This window comes from Trifolium pratense, linkage group LG1, assembly GCF_020283565.1.
Source record: "Trifolium pratense cultivar HEN17-A07 linkage group LG1, ARS_RC_1.1, whole genome shotgun sequence".
Classification (NCBI taxonomy): domain Eukaryota; kingdom Viridiplantae; phylum Streptophyta; class Magnoliopsida; order Fabales; family Fabaceae; genus Trifolium; species Trifolium pratense.
Window position 1 is genome coordinate 42,170,238 of NC_060059.1, and position 15,517 is coordinate 42,185,754.

General features: G+C 31.4%; 3 protein-coding genes across 3 annotated transcripts; 2 read left to right on the plus strand and 1 right to left on the minus strand.

Annotated features, from left to right (window-relative positions):
• The first annotated feature begins 5,446 nt into the window (after positions 1–5,446).
• Positions 5,447–10,665, plus strand: LOC123886788 (beta-galactosidase 5-like). Its single transcript, XM_045936075.1, has 18 exons — positions 5,447–5,925; positions 6,013–6,108; positions 6,224–6,336; positions 6,462–6,528; positions 6,764–6,856; positions 7,057–7,200; positions 7,451–7,539; positions 7,628–7,733; positions 7,837–7,924; positions 8,002–8,120; positions 8,198–8,359; positions 8,465–8,643; positions 8,769–8,878; positions 9,043–9,152; positions 9,240–9,350; positions 9,598–9,711; positions 9,805–10,007; positions 10,214–10,665. Exons 1-18 carry the CDS (start codon positions 5,752–5,754, stop codon positions 10,371–10,373), a joined length of 2,238 nt encoding a protein of 745 aa, XP_045792031.1. The 5' UTR covers positions 5,447–5,751; the 3' UTR covers positions 10,374–10,665.
• A 56-nt stretch (positions 10,666–10,721) lies between these two features.
• On the minus strand, positions 10,722–12,890 carry LOC123886820 (thioredoxin H-type-like). Its single transcript, XM_045936104.1, has 3 exons — positions 12,687–12,890; positions 11,371–11,493; positions 10,722–11,049 (listed from the first exon to the last, which is right to left on the minus strand). The coding sequence occupies exons 1-3, from the start codon at positions 12,774–12,776 to the stop codon at positions 10,915–10,917; spliced, it is 348 nt and encodes a 115-aa protein (XP_045792060.1). The 5' UTR covers positions 12,777–12,890; the 3' UTR covers positions 10,722–10,914.
• A 600-nt stretch (positions 12,891–13,490) lies between these two features.
• Positions 13,491–15,492, plus strand: LOC123894346. The gene is made up of 4 exons (XM_045944322.1): positions 13,491–13,498; positions 13,968–14,172; positions 14,270–14,433; positions 15,438–15,492. The coding sequence occupies exons 1-4, from the start codon at positions 13,491–13,493 to the stop codon at positions 15,475–15,477; spliced, it is 417 nt and encodes a 138-aa protein (XP_045800278.1). The 3' UTR covers positions 15,478–15,492.
• Positions 15,493–15,517: the final 25 nt, after the last annotated feature.

Sequence of the window (15,517 nt, forward strand, 5' to 3'; positions counted from 1 at the left end):
ATAAAAATAAAAAAAAAACAGATTTGAAAACAAGAAGTTATGCAGGGTATGAAAGATATGATAATCCACTTTTACCTAATTAAACAAAGTCACTCACCAAGTACAACATACAAAATGCAAATTACGCACGAATTTGAATAGATTTTTTTTACAGGATTAATTAGAGTTTTGATCACCTATCAAATAATTATCTTTGTAAGTATACTAAAAGCCCTAAGATCTTCCCTGTCAATCTGTTATGGACTAGAGCACCATCCTCTCACCCTAGAGTTTTCATTTTAAAAAAAAACTTTTATTTTAGAGATATCTTTTACGACAAAGAAGTTTATAAATTAATAATTTATTTATTCAATTCTATCCAAATATTAAATATATTCATTCTATTCAAATATAAAAATTTATAAATAAAAATAATTCAATTGAACTATTTAATTATTTTTATTTTTTATCAAATAGTCAAATAGTTAGAATTTCACACTCAATATAAATCATTAGAGTATTTGGGGTTCAAATTATGGATCCTACATATAAAATGTGCTACATATAAAATGTGATGTCCTTATCAATTGAATTAAGCTTACGGCAATAATATTTAATTAAATTTAATAGACCAAATTTCACTTGTATTTTTAATTGATTACCCAATTCAAACATATAAAATGAAGATCAATCTAGATAAATTATATTTGTAATTAGTGATTTCAGTTTTCACAATGTAAGCCTTTAACAAAGGAGGATACATGATAATTTTAGATACAAATTTAACATCAACAATATAATTTAAATTATTAACTTAGTTTATTTTTCTTCAAAATTATTAACTAGCTCAAATATGTGGTTAAATATACTTAACAACTAGTTCAAATTATTGACTAGTTCATTAATTTGTACAGTAGATCAAAGTAGTGTGTGGTGATTTTAATTCAGTGTGCTCAACGGAGAAACAAAGGGCAACCCACTTACTTGAGTTGCCCCGCCACACTTTAGATGAGTTGTTGGTGGCATGGACCAAAATGGACTGGACTAATATATGTTTTGACAAATTTAATCTTAACATTAAGAGAGAATGAGTTAAGTGCAATTCAAAAATCTCTTATAGGAGAACTCCGAGAGTGTGATCTACTGAATAAAAGATAAATCTTAAACTTCGAGATTTCATATTTGAATTCTATCTTTAGAGAAAGATAAATATAAATTATTTTGAAATATTTTTTGAGTCCCAACACTACAAGAAAAACCGTATTTATTGGCGGAATTATTCTCTCACAAAGGGCCTAAATTCGCCAATAACTACATATTTATTGGCGGATCCAGTCCGTCAATAACTTTGAGAAAGGGATAATTGCAAGAATGAATCTACTTTACAATCTCAGATTTGTTTGTGAAAAATTAATAAATATAATAGAATAAGAAATAAAAAGAATTAAAAATACTCAACATGTTTAGCCGTGAATGTGTGATAATGGTTTAATGTGATCCTTTGGATGTGATTTTATCTATGGTGGATATGGAAAGTTAGATGAGTCACTTGGATCATGGAAGCTCTACCTCTTAGTTCTTACGAATTACACTTTGCTTTCTTTTTTTAAACAATTTTTTATTTTCTTATTAACTTATTAGCGGAAATTTCCGCCAATAAATGTGTACCGAAATTTCCTATGTTAATTTAGTGGCGAAATATTCCGCCAATATGTTTTATTTTTATATTTTTTAATCGTGGTAAATAAATTGGCGGAATTCTACCCAAAAAAAAATGGCGGAATTTAATACTTTGTGGCAGAATTTTCCGTCAATAACTTATTGAGGAAAAAATTTCACCACTAAAGTGATTATAAAATCTGTTTGTAAATGAGGTTTTTCTTGTTGTAGTGCAAGGTCAAGACCTTCCCTTATCATAAGAACAACTCCAATAGAAGGAGAATATAATTTACCTTTTTTTCACAAAATATACAATTTATCCTACTACCCTAATGAGTTTTAACTACTACAATATCAAAATTGACTCAAATAGTTTGTATAACCAATACATAGATCAACTCATCACCTAAACTATATGTAATATATTAATTGGACGCCAACTACAAAATTATTCCATTATTACTCATACAAACTTTTTTCTTTAATTTCTTACTAAGTTATTCACAAAAGCTAACATGCATAGTATTTATTCTTTTTCTTTCTTGAGACAAAAAGTCCAAAAAGATATATCTAATGTAAGATATAAGTCCATGTCCATCACCTATAAATAGTACACTAAATATCGGACACATTTAACCTCTACCATACTAGCTACATTTTTTTTTATATAACACTATATTATTAGCCACTTTATAAAAGTTATACTAGTACTACATGTATGTATACATTTACCTAATCTTTTCTTCCCCATTAGAAAAAAGGAAAAGAAAATCGAAAATGAGGATATACCATAAATATGTCACATGGAAGCAACCAACTTCATGAACCCCACAAGACAAGGGCATCACGAACCTACAAAGAACAGACACGCAAAGAAGATAAAAATTTGTCGTGTGGGGAATAATAAAAAAGAGAATTTAAACATTAAGATAGTTGTATGGTATGGACTTATGCAACACGAATGAAGAAATATGGGTCAACAGCACATGCAAACAAACAAAGTGTGATGTGATTCACATATGGATTATGGGGTACGAATCTTCTTCTACCAGCCTAGCAACACAGACATTACCCGGGAGAAATGCAAAATCTTTTTTCAGATTTAAAGATAAATGATTTTTTTTTTAATAGACGAAATGACAGACTATAAGAAATTCACACACACATAATGAAAGGACTAAAGTTCGAATCCCGTCATAATGTCCGACTTAAAAATTTGAGTGATATTTAATTTTTATCATTTTAGAAAGAACTTTCTACAATTATTAGTTGGTTCAGCGTTGATTGTCGTTGAACTTGATAGGGAGGATTACGGTTCGATCCATTGAAACTGCAATTAGGAAGGAGCAGAAACCACTTGATGTCAGAACTGACCTCCGAATCAGATTAGACGGACCAGTAAACCGGACACCGGTGGTAGAAAAAAAAAGTTAGTGTTAAATTTTTGACTACTTACTTAAAATACCTAAATACCTTATCACAAATCAATAGTGGATTAAACAAGGGCATCTTATATCTTATAAATAGTTGGCCAACGAATGCATAGACGGTCTAATTAATAAGGATTTGATTGAAAACTATAACATAAGGACGTGATGTCAAATTTCACAGCCATAAAAATGTAGTCGGTGATTAATGATTATATGTAGTAGGTATATATATACCTATATATGTTAGCATTTTTATTTCCCTGGTGACTCCAAACCTAACTCATCTAAATCTAAAATAATTATAAATAGTCAAACAAAAATTTAGTTAAATACATATAATTTTTTTTCACAGAAGTTAAGGGCCTGTTTAATAAATATCTATTATCTATTAGTATATACTATTTGTAAAGTTTTTAACTAAGAAATGTTTCAAACTGGGCTATTATACATACAGTATCATTTAAGTCTATTGAAAGGGTGACTTTTAGAGAGTAAAAAAAAATAAAAATGTCAAACTCACACTATTATTTTGTTGTGATAAATAATTTTGTTTTTAATATAATATTGTGACATATCGTTTAAGTCTATTGAAAGTGATATAATTCCTCTTTTGAGCTATTTCATTTCTTAACATCATCTATGAGTACATAATTAGATTTTAATTGCAATATTCTTTTAATATTTGTTTTATATGTGCTTTTGGAAAAGAAAAATCCAAAATGACTATTAGGAGTTTTGGAGATATGGGAGGAGAGGAGGGACCGCCCATGTACATCATATAATAATTTCTCTAAAGAAAAAGTATTTTCAATCTTCAAAGTAAAGACAGTGTCGAAATAGGAGTACCACATAAATTTATTTTGTTCAGAAAAAAAGTACACAATGTTTTCCTAAATGGATTTATGAATAATAAAAAAACCTATAATAATAATAATAAACTCTTTATATACGTTAAGATTTTTATATCTACTTGATCTTACCTGATCAGAATTGATGTGGTCGGCGGTGGTTTTCTGTTGCACGGTTGCACTGAAGGAAGTTGTATTTGCAGACATTCCGACACTCAAATTAGTATGGTAAATTCCACAACAATACCTCCAATTTCTTTTCCATATATTTTTAATCTAAAGTTAAATAAAATATAAATATGGTTGTAGTAAAGTTGAAGACATTAAAAGCAATAAATAGCCTCTGATTAAAAAATGGCAAAACAAACAACTTTTTTTTCTTGCAATCACTCACTCGCTCACTCTCATTCCCATTTCCCAGTTCCCACATGGGAGTACTATTCAAACTAGACTCTTATCGCATTATACGAGTGTTATGCGCTATTTTATATTATAACATGGAAAAACTATTTATATAAATTTAAACAATTAAGTATTATCAAAATTATAATAATAATAATTAGAATAATAAGAATAAAAATAATAACAAATAATAAAAGTCATTTACATATAATATAAATATAAATATAAAGTATGTGACTTGTTTAAAGAATGAATTATTTCCTGAATGTTCAAAGATCTCAAAGTGTCACTCCCTTCCAAATTCCCACTATTTTTCTCATATCGCTTTCCTCGTCTAACATGGTAACATTCACCTTACTTTTTTAATCTTTCAGTTAACTAAGCAATCATAATAGGTCATGCGCTTATCCACATATCCACATCAGTGTATATAAGCCCTTGCATTTCCCGAATTTCAGATAGTTTGTATCTGTTTGTTGCATTTTACATATGAACTATTTAAACCTTCAACTTTAAATTTGTTTTTTCAGCTAATATAATCTGTCTGTCTGTCATGCTTTGTAATGAATCCCAAAATACCCCTCATTTTGGGTCAAAAATAATGAGGGTAAAAAATACTTTACCATTTCAAAGGCCTACATGCAATAAACGTTACCAATTCCTTATTTAATAAATAAATAAAAAAAACGTTACCAATCTTATACGGAGTATGAGATTAATTATAGCATCAAGGAAATGATCATAACTTCTAATTAAGTTTAATCAATTCCATTTGCCTTTATTCATAGCAAAATAATGCTACAAATCCATTTATTCATAGCCTAATAATGCTACATGGTCTATATTAGTAAATATATATAAAAAATAAAGGTCCACTAAAAGTGTGATGTTCAACGGAACAAAAAAAATTAAAATTAATGAAAAGTATATAAGGAGAAGTGATATGACATGATATGGTATAATGATTTAACTGGATGTATCGATTGACATGACTAAATAAAAAATTTTGATTGGTTTAAATGGATTAAAGTTTATAGAAGTAGTAGGAGAACTATTTAGAAATTATATATTTAGGAGTTATATATATAAATTTCCAAATATAAAAATAAAACAAACCAAAATAGTCATAAATTACAACTTACCTTACATGTGTTGAATTTCCACTAGTTTGCATCACTACTATTTATAAGAAGAAAAAGAAAAATCACAGACAAAAAACATTAATACAACATTGGTCATAGGTATTGTCATTGTGTTTTTTTATTAAATCAGATTCAAAGTCACACTCACTGAGATAACAGAACAAAACAGAACATAACAGAGCAAAACAGAACAACCCATGTTTCTTTTTCACTCTATTTATTTCTTCTGCTAAACTAAACTTTCATATATTCATCTTTCAAAAAAACTTTCCCTCCATTGTTGAAAAAGCTATGGAAACCAACTCAGTTTCCAAGCTTCTTCTTTCACTATTCTTCACTATCTTCTTTCTTGGTTCTGAGTTTATTCAATGTAGTGTTACATATGATAGAAAAGCTATTCTCATCAATGGACAAAGAAGAATACTCATCTCTGGTTCCATTCATTATCCAAGAAGCACCCCAGAAGTACTTTTCTTGTTTAACTTAAAAAAAAAGTCACTATCTTTAATAAAAAAATTACTTTTTTTAAGTGTTTTTGTTTGAAATGTATAGATGTGGGAGGATCTGATTCAGAAAGCTAAAGATGGAGGGTTAGATGTTATTGACACTTATGTGTTTTGGAATGTTCATGAACCTTCTCCTAGTAATGTACTATTCTAGAATCTGGATCTTGTTCTGATTAACTTTTAATATTCTCTTAAATTTTCTTCTTAAGATTTATTCACATTTTTTTTAATTATTTTTATGATGTTTTTTGTTGTAGTACAATTTTGAAGGAAGGTACGATCTAGTACATTTCATAAAGACAGTGCAGAAAGTGGGTCTGTATGTACATCTTAGAATTGGACCTTATGTTTGTGCTGAGTGGAACTTTGGGTATGTAACATTTAATGTTTGGTTTCTTAATGTATATGTTTTTCTTTTTTTGTCATTCACAATGATATTGTTTTTTGTGATTTACAATGATATGTTTTTTTTTTCTTTTTTTTTGTTTGGTGTAGAGGATTTCCTGTTTGGTTGAAGTATGTTCCTGGAATCAGTTTCAGAACTGATAATGGCCCTTTTAAGGTTGAGTTAATGTTTGGTATCAGAGTGAATATACCGGAATCATGTGATCCAGTGTGATTTTGCAGAAGCTACTGAGTGTAGATTTTGGAAAATCACGGTGACTCGCCATGATTCTGATATATCCACACTGATATGTAATTTCAGTTCAATCTTTTAGGAAGTTAGTTCTTGAGTAGTTTGAATAAAGAAATGTTGAAATTTTTGAAAAAAAATAAAAAAAAAAACTTTTTTTTAGGCTGCAATGGAAGGTTTTACTCAAAAGATTGTTCAGATGATGAAGAATGAAAAGCTATTTCAGTCACAAGGTGGTCCAATAATTCTTTCTCAAGTAAGTAGAGAGTTACTTTCAAGTTTGACTTTTTTTGGATATAATTTAAGTGTTTGTTTAAAATTTGTCTCCTACATGTTTTGAAAGATCAAGAAAGTGTGGATCTAATCTAACACTTAAAAAATTCATGCTAGTAAAATCAGTAGTTGAAGATGAAGTTTTAACTTTGTTGAGTATACTTGTGTTGTTGTAATTTGTAGATTGAGAATGAGTATGGCCCACAAGGAAGAGCACTTGGAGCTTCTGGTCATGCATATTCAAATTGGGCTGCAAAAATGGCTGTTGGATTAGGTACAGGTGTCCCTTGGGTGATGTGTAAGGAAGATGATGCCCCAGATCCAGTGGTGAGTGAGCTTTCTCGTGATCTTGCCCGATTTACTTAGTGCATGTTTCGATTGACGGTCAGTTTGGCAGAATCACGGCGACTCACTGTGATTTGAACAAAATCATGATGTCATTGTGATTTCGTCAAACTCACTGATTCCAAACATGCACTCATTTTACTTTAATTATATTCTTCAACTCTTTCTTTATGTTCATTTTCATTAGCTTTTGGTAAGTGTTAAATATGATTTATCCTATACTTTCCAACAGATAAATGCTTGCAATGGTTTTTACTGCGATGATTTCATTCCCAATAAACCATACAAGCCTAAACTATGGACTGAGTCTTGGAGTGGCTGGTAAGTTACATATAGCATTGTTTATGAAATTGGTTGTGAAAAAATTGGACACATTTGTCTTAATTCTTTACCATTTTTTGGCCATCAGGTTTTCAGAATTTGGCGGACCAGTTCCCCAGCGACCGGTTCAGGATTTAGCGTTTGCAGTTGCTCGTTTCATACAAAAGGGTGGCTCTCTTTTTAATTATTACATGGTTGGTTACCTGATTTATTTCTCAGTTAAACAAAATATATGCTTCATTAACATTAATTTATGAAACACGAGTATTATTAATCTTGATTAATGGCAAATGATAGTACCACGGAGGAACTAATTTTGGACGATCAGCTGGAGGACCATTCATAACTACAAGCTATGACTATGATGCTCCAATTGATGAATATGGTAAGATAATTATACTCTCAAAACAACCTAAATATGGTCATTAGCAAATTGTAATTGAGTGATTAAACTGATTTCAGGTTTGTTAAGAGAACCTAAATATGGTCATTTGAAAGACCTTCATAAAGCTATCAAGCAATGTGAACATGCTTTGGTTTCTTCAGATCCTAAGGTTACATCATTAGGAGCATATGAACAGGTTAGTTTCCCTATTCCTCTGATATATAACAACGAAAACAATAAGTTCGCGGCAATAACAATGATTTATGTCTCCAGGCATATGTATTCTCTACAAGAACAACATGTGCAGCTTTTCTAGCTAACTATCATTCAAATTCTGCTGCAAAAGTGACCTTCAACAATAGGCACTATGACTTGCCTGCTTGGTCCATAAGCATCCTCCCTGATTGTAGAACAGATGTTTTCAACACTGCAAGAGTAAGAATATTTAAAAGGTTCTTTAAATTTGAATATAAGTATTTCTTATTGGCATTGTCTTTTGCATCAAGTTATTGATGATTGGATTGTTATGGTTTCATGAAGGTGAGGTTTCAACCTTCACAAATACAAATGTTGCCTAGTAATTCTAAATTGTTCTCATGGGAGACCTATGATGAAGATGTGTCTTCGCTTGCGGAAAATTCCAAAATCACAGCTTCTGGACTTCTAGAACAGCTAAGTGCTACTAGAGACACTAGTGATTATCTATGGTACATAACCAGGTTAGTACATTTTCCTCTAGATTAAATACAAACAGAAACCAAATCAATTCTGAGTCATTTATCTTTTTACTTTCTCAGTTCTATGCTGTTGAAATCTTACCGTTTTTCTGGTTTTCATGCCACAGTATTGACATAAGTCCATCGGAATCATTTCTTCGCGGAAGGAACAAGCCTAGCATTAGTGTGCACTCCTCTGGCGATGCCGTCCATGTGTTTATCAATGGGAAATTTTCAGGCATGTAGTTAAACTTGCGTTTTTTTTTTTACCTTTTTCACAGTGATTGAATCTAAGGTAGTTCAACCAAGATGAGACGATTCTGTTATAATTAGTTGGTAACAATCGCTCAGTTACAATGAAAGTAGAAACAGTGATCATTAGACTCCTATTTCCTTTTGCAGGCTCGGCTTTTGGGACAAAGGAACATCCAAGTTTCAATTTTAATGGACCTATTGACCTACGAGCTGGAACTAATAAAATAGCACTTCTAAGTGTAGCTGTTGGATTACCTGTTAGTACCTTGCTTTTAACACCAACTTGAATTTGAACAACCATTCGCTAGTCATTAATTTCTTTTGATTTTTTCTTTTTCCAATAGAACGGTGGAATCCATTTTGAGTCATGGAAGACAGGAATCACAGGTCCAGTTTTGCTCCATGGTCTTGACCGTGGACAGAAAGATTTGACAGGGCAAAAATGGTCATACCAGGTCAGATGCACACAAATCTAACTTCTGTATCTGTTGTTAAATAGCCGCTATAGCGGCTCTATAACGCTTTTGCATAGCAGAATTTGAACAAACCGCTACTATACTGCAATACACTATTTAGTAAAAAATAATGAGAAATAGCAGCTATGGCGATGCTATAGCACTGATGCGTAGCAGAATTTGAACAAACATGTTTCATCAAATATAAGGAGAAAATGTTTTCTAATTATGGTACTGACACAAACAGGTTGGCCTAAAAGGAGAAGCTGTGAATTTGGTGTCTCCCAATGGTGTCTCATCTGTTGATTGGGTGCGAACGTCACAAGCTTCTCAAAATCAGCCACAGTTGAAATGGCACAAGGTAAGAAAGTACAGTTACTAGTTTTTATATTACGATAATAACATCGAATGAAGTCTATAACGAAACGATTTTAATCTAATTTGAAACCTGCAGGCTTATTTCAATGCACCTAATGGAATTGAACCATTGGCATTGGACATGAGCAGTATGGGAAAGGGTCAAGTATGGATCAATGGACAAAGCATTGGAAGATATTGGATGGTTTATGCAAAGGGTAACTGTAATGGTTGTAACTATGCCGGAACATATCGTCAGGCCAAGTGTCAAATTGGTTGCGGACAACCTACCCAACGATGGTATGACACTACTTTCCTCTAAAAGAATGATGCACATTTGGTATCACAGTGGGTTTTTTGCCAGAATCACAGTGAGTCAGTGTGATTTTCAAAAGCTACACTTTGTAGCTAAGTCACGATAGCTCATTGTAATTCTAGCAAATCCACCGTGATACCAAACATGTACGAAACTTAGGAAAATGCTACTCACTACTTCAATTTTGCAGGTACCATGTTCCAAGGTCCTGGTTAAAGCCAACAAATAACTTGCTGGTCGTTTTCGAGGAATTAGGAGGGAATCCTTGGAAAATATCTCTGGTAAAGAGGATAGTGCATACTCCACGAGTTAGTGAATCAAATTTAATGACTAATACAACACAAGAATGAGAAGCCAAATGGCGATCGACAGGGAAACATACATAGGGTGCATAGTAATTATGAAGAACAATAATAAAAATTATATATGCAGGTGTGGAATTCTATATATCTTCGATTGGCAATAGCATGATTGATACAAGGGGTGTGTGACCAAGTTCATTTTTAATTGATTCTTTGAACTTGAGTGTCAATGTATTTACCTGGAAGAGTGAAAATTTCAAAATTCAGTATATTTAAGTGCTTTCTATGCACTCATGTAATTTGTTTGTATCTAATATCTATACACATGCAAGCATTATTATTTTGGTGGTTAGCATATTCAATCAACAACCAAAAAGGGACCATTTTCTCAATATATTTTAATTGTAAGCCATCAACCATAGGGACCATGGAATTTTCATCAAAATATCATAATGCTACAACAAATATCTTATAGTCAACAATCATTTGAAGTAGGCCAAGGCAACAATTTATTTTCAAGCATGGTGATAACATGAAAACCGACACGAAAATGTTAAATGTATTTATTCATGATCTTTCATATGATACTTCAAGCAGTTGCATGCTTGGTTACAGCAATTTGAAGTTCTTCCTTCCTAGCACCAACTACTTTTTCCACTTCCTTACCTTCTTTCAAGAACAAGAAGGTTGGCATAGCCTCAACAGACCATTCCTCAGCAACACTCTGAAATTAACAGTCCACATAATCATAACCAGTATATAGTAATCAATCATAATCTTAAAATAATGTAAACATGTTTCAAAAAATGTTCCTGTAAAATGATCATAATTTGACAAAATCTGGTAAACTTTTGATTTATTATCTTGGATTAGTTGTGAGTCTGACAGAATCACAGTGTGCCACTGCAATTTTGCAAAAGCAATAATTTAGAGCTTCAACAAAATCACGTTGCTATTGTGATTTTGTCAAACACAATGTGATTCTGAACATACTTTAAACTTAAAAAATAATAAGGTAACATAGATTAAGATATGCTTATTATACCTTCAATTCATCCACATCCACCTTGAGGAAGATGACTTGAGGTGTCTTCTTAGCAATATCTGCTAGAATTGGTGAAATAAAACGGCATGGACCACACCATGAAGCAGTAAAATCCACCACAATCTATTATTCAAAAATGTAATGCAATTCATTGTAAGTGTTACCAATTATGTCATTATCACTTATAAACAAGAAAATTAAACTTGAAAGATATTCAATTAATTTTGATGCATAAAAAATGTTCCTAAGCAAATAACATTGATACTCCTCCCCGTTGGACAACATCGCATTCGTGTGGAACAAGTTGTATGGTGCTAAATGTGGATGGTAGTTGTCTGGGTGCTCCGGGAAGGGCAGAATTTGGTGGCTTAATCCGAGGTGGAAGTGGTGACTGGATTGTTGGTTTTAGTGGTTTCTTGGGTATCGCTGATTACACTTATGCTGAACTTATGGCATTATTTCAAGGGCTCAATAAATCACATCATATTAGATTTGATCTAATGGTAAGGCTTATCGATTCAATAATAAAAATAAACTAATGTATAAGATTTATTTCATTTCTGCACCATATAATTTATCGTGTTTTGAACATATAATTTGATAGTGACTCCATATGTGGTTTTCAACTCATTATTTTTAGCCCATTTCAAATAGTTCATATGTATTTTGAAAACAAACTACAAATTCTATGAAAATAGTTTAATCATATTTCATTTTCGAATAACTTATATCTCTATAATGAAGTACCTATAAATAAAAATTGGTCAAAAAAATTGATGTATTTAGTTCAAAAAATATTAATTTTATTCGACTCATTTTGGTTTATATACAAGTAGAATATACTTTAATATATTACCAAAAAAAGAAGAATATACTTTAATATGAACTCGTCATAATTAGGGTTTCGGCCGGCCCTAACTTCATAGAGTATTCTCGCAAACCTCGGTTATTTGGACGATTATGAAACTAATCTCCACTCGAATTTTAAATCGTGATTCAAAGTTTGTGTGCTTAAATTAAATTGCTTATCCAATCACTAAAGTATATTTAACCATACAAAATTTAAACACCGTCCACGACGACGATTTGGGAATATTTTCATAAAAGAAGATTGAACAATTCATAATTAAACACGTATAATTTGAAGTCTCGCAATCAACAGGTATTAAAATCAAATTGATTACTAGAAAGAGGTATTGAAATCATTGACATATAGTAAAGTATAAGAGTGACAAAAAAAAATAGAGTTGAAACATGAATAAGCAAATAGGAGTATATATGTATGAAGAAGATGAACGTAAGTATTTGAATTGTACCAATTTTTTGGAGTCATTTCCCTTCTGGATCTGTTCCTTCCATGATTCAACGGTATGAACACTGATGACTTGTCCCTCTTCTGCTGCCATTTTTCTCTTCCTTCGAATCTTGTTTGCTTAGCCTGTACGAGAATACTATATTGCATATGCACTACAAATCACGACCCCGCACTTTTATAATTTTTTTTATCACCTATGAGTTATGTCATTAAGTGGTCCCCTCCCGTCACAATTAATTATGTTTACTAAGTTTAGTGTCAATCACAAGTGAACCAACTAATAATCGATCACTTTTATAATATTTTCGTTAACATAATTATATTCTCAAAGTGTAACCTTTTTTTTGTTTTGTCAAGTAACCTAGTGGCTAGACTTTCACATATTTAAATGTGAAGAAATGTGGAATCCGGGGTTCGTATCCCGGCCACTCCAATAATATCTCTGATAGCTACAATTTGAGCTAACTTATGGAACTCTCAAAGTGTAACGTTAACTATATACATAGTACTCCCTCCGTCCCAAAATATACGGGAAAACTGGTCAAACAAAGTTAATGTATTTAGTCCAAATTTTTAACTAAATACATCAACTTTCTTTGACCAATATTTCTTTATATTTTGGGATGGAGGGAGTATATACTTTTGCCTAAAAAGTAACTTTTTTTTTTGACAAAACCTAAAAAAAAAACTAACGTTAATCACATCAAAAATAAAATAAAATAACTTTACGTGGATACGTAGTATTTAATATAGAAAAATTAATAAATACTGTTTGTAAGCCGATCAGAATCATTCACCTCAACAAATGTACTGGTACATATCCACATAATATTTAGGGCGTAAATGAGTCGAGTCGAACTCGTCTAAGCTCGATTCGAGTTCAACACAAACTATTTTTTCAGTTTAAGTTGGTACCGTTTAAAGTTCACGAACAGTTCAATTCAGCTCGTTAGGTTTTAGTTCATTTTCATCTCGAAACTCAACTTAAGGGTTCTACAATTTTTACATAAGTTTTGTAAAAATCATTTTTAATTTTTTTTTTCAATCTAAAAGTAACTCTCAAGATATCTCTTTTTGCCAACCTACTGATTCTAGGGCGCATCCTACGAAATTACCAAAATATCCTTATACGTTACTTAGATAGCGGACACCCCCTCAAAATATCATACCTTTATAACATCCGTTACTTAAGTAACGAACCTTATTTTTCAAAAATTTTAATTTTTATAATATCCGCTACTTAAATAGCGGAAGGGTAAAATTGGAAAATCGTAGAATGCAGTAATTCTCAACTCTCAAAATATACTTATCTAGCCCAATCTTTGGTCACATCTTCATCTCCCTCTTTCCTTTTTCTCTTCAATCAAAAAAATTCGGATAATGTCTTCACTCATTTCACCACCACCTTCATTTCTCACTATTCCTTCACACAAAACTCATTTCTTCTGTTCCATTCATCACTTCCTCCCACTTCAACTTCCACCAAGGTATCACAATTTCACTCATTCTACTTTCATCCCCTTCTCCGTTAATTAACGCCATTTTTCTGTTATTAACGGCATTTATATGTTATTATGTATATAGGAACTTCAAATTCCAACACAAATGGAAAACACTAGAATGCAAAGTTACAACGAATTTAGATGCTCCACCGTCAACGTCAACGGCGTTAGCGAAAGAACCACACAAATATTGATGCAGTTGGCGTTTTTACTTCTTATTTGCGGAATGGATCTTCAGCACCTACTGTTCGTATTCCTGTTCCTCTAGGTTTGCAAATTTCATTCTGTTAGTTTCAATTTTTGATATTTTGGCATTGTTTGGATAAACAGCTTATAGCATAAGTGCTTATGTATAAGTTAAAATAAAGTTAAATTGTTTTTGTATAAGCTGTATGTTGTTTTGGTAAGCTATTTTAGACAGCTTATGAAAATAAGCTGAAAACAGTTTAGATAAGTTCTAATAGTCTCACAAGTGCCGGTGTCATTATATAAGTTCAACTAAGTCAATCCAAAATGGTGCTATATCTAATTTGGATATTTTTCTAGTGCTCCTTCTATGCAAAAATAAATGTTGATGTGTTTTTATTAGCAATTGTCAAAATATTTACATTTAATTAGTTGTTTTTGAATTCACAGTTGGTGCAAAGATTTGCATTTGTACTTTTAAAGGATTTGGAAAATAAATAAGCGGCAATTGTAGTATTTTCTTTGTAAATAAGTTGGTGGTACTTATAAACCATCAACTTTTAAAAAAAAAAAAAAAAAAAAAAAAAAAAGAAAATAAATAAAATTAAGTTAATCTAGACTAGAGTTCACCTCGTACCCGATTATAAGTTGGAAATGTGAATACGATGTGAATAAGACTAGAGTTCACTAATAGCGACTCATATGCAATGTTTTAAAAACCGAACTGGTGTGATCTCCAAGTCATGGTTCAATTGTTTTAACCATCTTGAACTTGGACCAGATGAAACTGTGATCAAATTGTTCAAGTAATCAAATTGTGGATAGTGTCTGTTTATTGTTCAACTGATCGAACCACTTGGTTTTTAACAAATTGTGGTGGTTTCTTTTCTTGTTTTCAATCAAAATATGTTCACTATTTATTATCAAAGTTATTACCTTGTTTTAATTTTGTTTTCTGTTTAAAATAATTTGTGAAGAAGATTGTGAAACAACATTTTGGTGAAAACAACCCCTAAAAAACTGAATTTCATATCCCTCATCGAGTTTATAATTGTGAATTACAGGTACAGTTGTGAAAAGCAAACGGGGAAAGATGTAAGCTGATTTAGCACGACCTGGTGATGAAGTTCTTGTTGCGAGGTGT